Source organism: Asparagus officinalis, chromosome 2 (genome assembly GCF_001876935.1).
Source record: "Asparagus officinalis chromosome 2, Aspof.V1, whole genome shotgun sequence".
Lineage (NCBI taxonomy): Eukaryota > Viridiplantae > Streptophyta > Magnoliopsida > Asparagales > Asparagaceae > Asparagus > Asparagus officinalis.
This window is the reverse complement of record NC_033795.1, coordinates 75,503,579-75,511,634: the sequence shown is the minus strand read 5'-3', so window position 1 is coordinate 75,511,634 and position 8,056 is coordinate 75,503,579. Positions and strand designations below refer to the sequence as shown.

General features: G+C 37.4%; 1 protein-coding gene across 5 annotated transcripts; it reads right to left on the bottom strand.

The window, feature by feature from the left end:
- LOC109831637 (aconitate hydratase, cytoplasmic-like) lies at positions 4,061 to 7,796 on the bottom strand. 5 transcript variants are annotated; one of them, XM_020398998.1, is made up of 7 exons: positions 7,546 to 7,796; positions 7,172 to 7,386; positions 7,002 to 7,094; positions 6,467 to 6,654; positions 5,936 to 6,088; positions 4,393 to 4,449; positions 4,061 to 4,309 (listed from the first exon to the last, which is right to left on the bottom strand). In XM_020398998.1, exons 1-5 carry the CDS (start codon positions 7,550 to 7,552, stop codon positions 6,061 to 6,063), a joined length of 531 nt encoding a protein of 176 aa, XP_020254587.1. In that variant the 5' UTR covers positions 7,553 to 7,796; the 3' UTR covers positions 4,061 to 4,309; positions 4,393 to 4,449; positions 5,936 to 6,060. The 5 variants fall into 5 exon arrangements, with proteins under 5 accessions (XP_020254587.1, XP_020254586.1, XP_020254589.1 ...); XM_020398997.1 differs by having other exon boundaries at positions 4,061 to 4,449; XM_020399000.1 differs by lacking the exon at positions 5,936 to 6,088.

The window sequence follows — 8,056 nt, the reverse complement described above, 5'->3', positions numbered from 1 at the left end:
GAATCCCAAAATCCAATGGAACTGATGGCCCGTGATTAATAAGGTAAGCTGCCGTATGCACCGCATCCGCCCAAGATGTCTTAGGCAGACCTGCATGTAATCGCATCCTCCTGGCACGCTCCGTCAAGGTTCTGTTCATCCTCTCTGCAATGCCGTTTTGCTGCGGCGTCCCTGGAGTAGTCCTCTCTAACCGAATATCATTCGTATCACAGAACCTCTTGAACTCCTCCAGCTAGTATTCTCCACCATTGTCTGATCTCAGACACTTCACCTTTAGATCTGTCTCGTTCTCCACTATGGCCTTCCACTTCTTGAAGACTCCGAACACCTCTGACTTGTGCTTCATAAAGTAGACCCACACCTTCCTCGAGTGATCGTCGATGAAGGTGACATAGTATCTTGAACCGCCAAAAGAAGACACACTGGCTGGACCCCATACATCTGTATGAATCAACTCTAGCTTCCAACAATATTACAAGGCTCGTTATTCCCCAAATATACTTTTCCAAAGTCCCCTGCTACATAATTCTAAAAGAACTTCCTGTTAGCAGTGGCGTGGAAAGAGGCTTCTGAGTCGATGACCCAAGAATCCGAATCGCTGTCCATAGTAAGGATCAAGGCATCTTGCACGATATGAGCCTCCTGCTCATCTGCATCCTTCTTTGGACTTTTGCAGACTGAAGACATATGGCCCTCCTGACCGCAGTTCCAACACTTTCCTTTATTAGGCCTAACCTTCGAGTTTGATCTTTTCTTCGACTTCGGCCGATTCCTATTCTGGTTCCCTTTCTTCTGGCTTCTGCCTCTTTGCTCGAAATTTAGGGGTGAACCTGAACCTTCTGATTCGGACGATTTCCTTCTAACCTCCTCGGATAGAATCATGCTAACCACCTCACTCAACTTCAACTTTTCCTTCCCCGCCAAATTGCTTATTGCCATCACACAACCTGCCCAACTATCCGGCAATTACGATAGTAACATTAAGGCCTGCACTTTGTCATCAAACATGATGTCTACGGAGATAAGTTGATCAACAATCGTGTTGAACTCGCTGAGATGCATCGTGAAGGACCGTCCTTCTGTCATCTTTAGGTTGAAAAGAGTCTTGACGAGATGCACCTTGTTTGCTGCCGACAGTTGCTCGTACATCTTCGCGAGCGCTTCCATAAGCCCCACCGTCGTCTTCTCCTTCAAGATATTGTGGGCTACTGATTTGGCGAGTGACAACCGGATTTGCCCTAGAGCCTTCCTATCCAGTATCTCCCAATCACCATCTGACTCCTCTTTCTTCTTTCCCTTTTCCTTGCCCATCAGCGGGCGATACAAGTCCTTCTGGTACAGATAGTCCTCCATCTGTGACTTCCAGTAGGCGAAGTCTGAGCCGTCAAACTTCTCGATCTTTGATTTGATTTCCTCTGCCATGGCTTTCACACAAATTTCTAAACGAAGCTCTGATACCAGTTGTTGGGGATTCGAAACAATCAAATCGAACCCTTGCCCTTCTGGACCTTATGTTGAAAGTAGGAAAGTAGGAAAATTTATCACAAATAAAGATCAAAACTTACAAGAATAATAAAGGAGACGAACACACAGATTTAACGAGGTTCGACAACATGCCTACGTCCTCGGGAGCCACACCACACAATTCCTTTATTGATTGAAGAAATACAAGCTCTCAAACTAGGGTTTTATCTCTCTAAGATTCTCTCTCTTTTTCTGCCGTCAAAAGCTCTCTTTTTCATGTTCTACAAACCCTAAAACGTTTAGGTATATATATATATATATATAGAATCCTGAAAGAAACGGAATCCAAAACAGTTTAGGAAACTGTCAGATTGCGTCGCGGTCGACCGTGGCGGTCACGCCACAGACTCGCGGTCGACTGTGGATCTGTCTGGCTGTTTTTCTTCATCGTTTTGATTCCAACTTGGCTTCAACTTTGGGTCTACACTTTAGACTAACAAGTCTTGATATAGAATCTTTCTTATGTGTAAGTATATATTAATATGTCCTATTTTGAAAAGGAAAAAAATGATCATGAGATCTGACATGTTATCTATAGTGTTTTTGAGAAGCTGACAAGCTTACATGTAAAATGCTTTGATTTCTTAAAATCAGGCATCGGTCTGGAGTGCTATTTTTCAATATATGTAGGACTCACTTCAATCTGAAATGTGTAGTATCTGCTCTATAACGGTCTAACCTTCTTTTCGTAGAACAGACTTATTATGTATTTCATGATGAGCTAATTTGGAAACTATATCAAATGCAGAGCTTGGTGCATGACCTTGTACATTCTATTTTTCAGATAAATTACATGGACTCGATATAGCATAAGGATCCGTTATTTTCTACTAATTTTACAAATTTCCCTATATTCTCTCTCGTCGTGGTGCTCATGCCTCTCTTGGATATTTAGCTTAAGAACCGATAGAGTATGAAGGCAGGAGTCACTTTTTCGAGACATGGAGTTAAAAATATTGACCTCTGTCTTCCAGCTATTTGAAACCTTTGACATGGAACATATCATTTGTCAATTATATACATGTCAACCCTTTTCTTCCAAGCCTGCATCAGTTAACAAACAATGTCAATAGATTCTTACGTTATGCATATTGCTCGTCATATACTCTTAAAATGGCCTTACCCATATGGTGGCAGTCGCACTCAAAGTGGCCTTACCCAACGGTCAGCTATTTTTTATTTACCATTTGTACTATATTGTTTAGGTTTATGCTGCTTTAATACACCATATGGTGGCTATATGTTCTTGACTTAAAATTAAACGGTTGCTGCTACCTCAGTGATAAAGAGATGAGGTTAGTGATAGCTCGACCCGGGGTCTCATGTTCAAGACTGGACCGTGACCTTTTTTAACAAAAAGAAGATTCTTGCAGTTTCATAGATGATTTTCTACTAATTTCACATCCATATCAGTGGTTAATTTTTTAGTTTGACCTTTGTTTTGATACTTGTTGTAATAGTAAATTGATAGTTGTCATCATTTAATTTTGTCATTAAATAGGATAACTAAAAGGGTATTGATTTACTTTAGATATCATGCTTTTGTACTGTTCAATTATGAAAACTGTGATAGACATTTAATGATATAAAACTTTCTTCCCTGACTCAACTATTATGCTTGATAATTTTCATTTTTCACTTTTATCATCAGGTGGAGAGAGGAAACACTGCTTACTTAAGCGGGCTACGGGAGAAGTACTTTGGTATGTAGCATCTTTTGAGTCAAAGGCCAAGGAAATATGGCTTGTATTTCAGAATGAAGGACTGTCATTGTCGAAACTGATGTATACTGCAAAAAAATAAAAAAAAGTCACTAGTGATGGAAGAAAAATAAGAAACATTCAGGTACTCCGTCCCTCAACTTGGTGGCACTGGTTGAGGACATCAGAGGAAGGAGAGAAAGAAAAGCAAAATCTCATAAGACAGCTAGTATGTTGATCATCTTCGTTTTTAAAAATTGTTGTATTTTTTAAATCTTTCTTTTTAGTTTTTTAAATCTCAAAAGGCATCAGACCTTGATATTTGTGACATTTGGATTGGGAAAATTTTGAATGTAGTGTATGGATGTATGCGAGATACTAGATATGGAAAGTGCACGAAATTTGTGAAATTTGAATGTACGCGAGATGGTTGTGGAGATTGTTGTGAAATTTGGATTGCATATATTTCGAATGTAGTGCAGGGATTGTATATAGGAAATCTTGCATGAAATCAATATATTTTTTTTGGTGATTATATAACATCCCTGACGGCATTCCCGTCGGGGATGTGCAAAACATCCCTGACGGGCTTGCCGTCAGGGATGTTTATCCCTGACGGCAAGCCCGTCAGGGATGTTTTGCACATCCCCGACGGGAATGCCGTCAGGGATGTTATATAATCACCAAAAAAAATATTTTGATTTTATGCAAAATTTACTGTATACAATCCCTACACTACATTCGAAATATATGCAATCCAAATTTCACAACAATCTCCACAACCATCTCGCGTACATTCAAATTTCACAAATTTCGTGCACTTTCCATATCTAGTATCTCGCATACATCCATACACTACATTCAAAATTTTTACAATCAAAATTTCACAAACATTTAAAGAAACTTGCATAAATTCAAATTTCACATTTCATAACTAATATCTCACATATACATCTCATAAAAGATCTATATCCACATGTATAACTCAATAATCAACTTTAAAAACATACATATTTCATACATCAAGAATGCAGTTCAGCAAGGTCCAACTCCAGGTAGGACGAGTATAATCTTTCCTTCTGAGGCTGATTTTCGATAACAAAATAAGTTATCAGCCAATTCTAGGATGTGATATGTGTACCTAAGTTAGAGAGGAAATTACGTCTACCTCACTATAATCAACAAACATCTTGTTTGCCCGCAGATATTCCTCGATCATAGCCACCTACAGAATAAAAGACAGTTAATTAGATGACAAACAGGTCATTTCAGAAATTCTGAGTTCAAAGGGATTTGTTGACAGGATTACGACAAGACGAACCTAGAAGAATTTAGACTGAAAGGGAAAACTTGTCAATTATTCTACCTAATGACAGATGTCTCACCACAAGATTCACAACCACTCAATTATCACCATGCAGCAGCCTGCTGATTTGCATCAATGAAACTCTAAACATGCTCTAAATGTAAAAGTAAATTATGGGGGAACGCAACAATCTATTGGGTTCGAATGCAAAAATGTGCTCAAACCATTTAAACATGCAAGTGACTCACTTTGGTGTAAAAGTAGCAACGAAAATAAGATGACAGGTTGTGAACAATGTTGTATACCACGGAATTTGAGACTATACATGTGTCTGTTATGTGTATACATGCTTTTGGCACAAAAAAAATGGATGCATGCTGCCACTTATGCCTCGGAGATAAATATACAGCAGCAAAGGATGAAAATAGTGCGACAGATGAAAATGGATGGACCAGCTTAAAATTTTAGAACTCAAATTCAAGCTAGTCAGTTCTGGAAGAACACATCAACAGAAAAGGCCCTGGAATGTTCTGGAAATATTAAGTTCCACATGCTTGTTATTTTACTTTATCATATAATTTTTATTATTATAAACATTTCACATATATTATAATTTTTATTTTGCAGTCCGTGAAGAATTCTTGTAGTAAGTTAGTAACAGGTTACGTTTGATTATGTCATATGCAAATATACATAAGTGGCCTTGTAGTAAAAGGTTAGGTTTGGTTATTGTCATATGCAAATATAAATTAAGAGGCCTGGTACTAAATGGTTAGGTTTGATTATTGTCATATGCAATTATACGTTTTCTCATCTTTTAATATACTTAAGAGGGACAAAAAATCATTGCATCTATCTGTCTGGAATAATATTTCATCGGACATAAATGTTAGAACAACGACCATTCTGTCAAGTTCAAAATTTTGCTGATATCCATCTCAAGCCATACCAAAGACCACTTCAGTTCTATTGCGAGCGTTCAATATTTTTACCTGTATACTTAAGCAACAATATTTTAACACATTACCATTTCCATCTAGTAAACATTTGAATACTCCCTTACTAGTTACAATTATCAATGAGTTTTTCCGTGGATGGATGGTCTTACAACTCATATTAAAAGTTAAAACTTCTGAAATTTGGCATGTCTAACTTTAAATTTGGCATGTCCAACTCTTCCCTGCACATTGATGCTTCCATTCTTGTGCCTAGCTAATATATGGATTTGAATAAGAGTTTATGCTATGGATACAATATATCGCAATAACAATGAAGGGTTGATGCTATGGATACAATTTATATCAATGAAGGGTTGATCCTGTGGATATAAAGCTAAAATCAGGCACCAAAGGTTCAAAGTTAAGCCTAGAAGAAATTTTAATACTTTGGGATGAAAATGAAGTACCATTGGAGTTCTTTGTGAATCCGAAAGGCCAAGGGTTACTCTTATTTGGTCGATCCTAGCACGCTTCTCTTTTCGACGCAGATTCTTCTTCTCACCTTTTAAAATTGAAACAACACTTTCTGCGTCTAGAGTCTTTTCAACTTCATCCTCAGACTGTGAAAAAGAATAAGAACATTACTAGATATGACTGTAATAAGAATGTGTTTTGGCAAAAGCAAACTGCTATTATCAGTTATAAGAATGTGTGCGCTAGTAAAATTAATAAGAAATTGGAAATTTCATTCTTTAAGTGTAATTTCTTTTTGGTTCATACTTCTTGGAAAGATGGTGACTTGATGGCAAGACATAAATCGTAACACAAGCAGGCCACTCCAGAGATATAACCTCCAGACACTTGATATAGAAGAAGCATTAAAATTGAGCCATGTAAATGAAGTTGCCTTTGTAGATGAAAATTGATAAATGCTGTTTTATAGCAAGAGGAAATAGAGGTACATTAACTTTCATGAAAGAGGATGACAATTTACTTACAGACAAACAACACATATAAGAATGTAGTAACGGCAAAGCATATTGTGGAAAGCAGTAGACCCCCATTTAAGGAAACCAAATCGCTCCTTGTTCCTCTGGAACTCAAGTTCCATGTTTGCCTGAACTGCATTTTCAGATCTTGCCACATCTACCTGCACAGAGTGGTCAATCACAAGATCTACTGGAACCTGCAAGAAAAAAGAACAATGCAAAAGAAGTGAAGCAGCAACCAAAGCAGAAGTTTAACAACAAAAATAAAAGAAAAACTCAATATCAAGCAGCAATATACAATTAGAATAGTTGCAATAAGGATTTTCCGCTAGATATTTTCAGTAAGTGATTGCGAAAAATCATTACAATAATAAGAAAATCAACCATTCCAGTGAAGCAAGAATACCAAGAGTACAAATTAAGCATACTGGAGTTAATTAAAACTTAGCCCCCTGAGGTATCTGTACCATGAATTTAAAGTAAATGAAACATTGTACCCAAGCAACTAGTAACAAGCCAACATGAAGGTTAGAGATATCATTACCAATGGATTGATCTTATTAGAATCACTTCCTAGCTTGTTCATAGCATCTCGCATACAGGCCAGATCGACAACAGATGGCACACCAGTAAAATCCTGCCAACAACAGAAAAAATGTCAATAAGCAGAGTGCGAAGAAAATGAGGGTATCATCTGTATTCTGTGTGATAAACCTGCAGAAGAACACGTGTAGGCTTAAATGGAATCTCAACTTGCTTTGGGGAGGTATTCTCCCAGTCAATAATCTTGTCGACATCATTCTTTATGACCTGGAAGTTATCAAAGTTCCGGATGGCTGACTCAAGAAGAATCCTAATAGAATACGGTAGCTTGTCTGCACCAAAAAAAAAGGTAAAAACTTCTTTCAAATAAAAATTAAGACAAAAATTCTATGACAGGTTAATCGCCTATTCTATGACTGGATTAAGACAAAAATTCACTCTCCAATGGCTGTAAATAAAAATTAAAAGTTTAGAATATGGAGATAAAGGCTGGGAAACCATATCTGTGATCTGTGATATCAGGCATGTGCAAGTGCATATGCAACATATCATAATCAATACTCAGAAAGAATGCAGAGAAGGGGGAAGATGGAACTACCTTTGAACATTTTTCACTGTAAAACCAATTTCAAATTACACATTTATACCTCAGAATTATAGATAAGCAATTTTCAATTATGAGTTGCTATCATTTAATAATCAAATTCTTTGGAAAAATGAAAGTATCTCTGTAACCAAATAAAAATAACTTCTCAGTTAATAAAACGAACGAAAAGCTTGCGATGAACAAGATCGGAGCTTGACGGGCTACCCGTCAGCCATGTTCATATCCCGTCAGCGATGTTTACGGTATCGATAAACTTGTGACGGCAACATTTCTGACGGTTAATCCCGTCAGTGATATAAACATCGCTGACGGCATTGTCCCGTTAGTGATGTTGCCGTCAACGAAACCTATTTTTTCAATAGTGACTTTCTCAAGGATTTGCAAAGCATGATCCTGTTATGGATTTCAAATTCTATCATAAAAGTACTCTCTATTGATTCAAGACAATT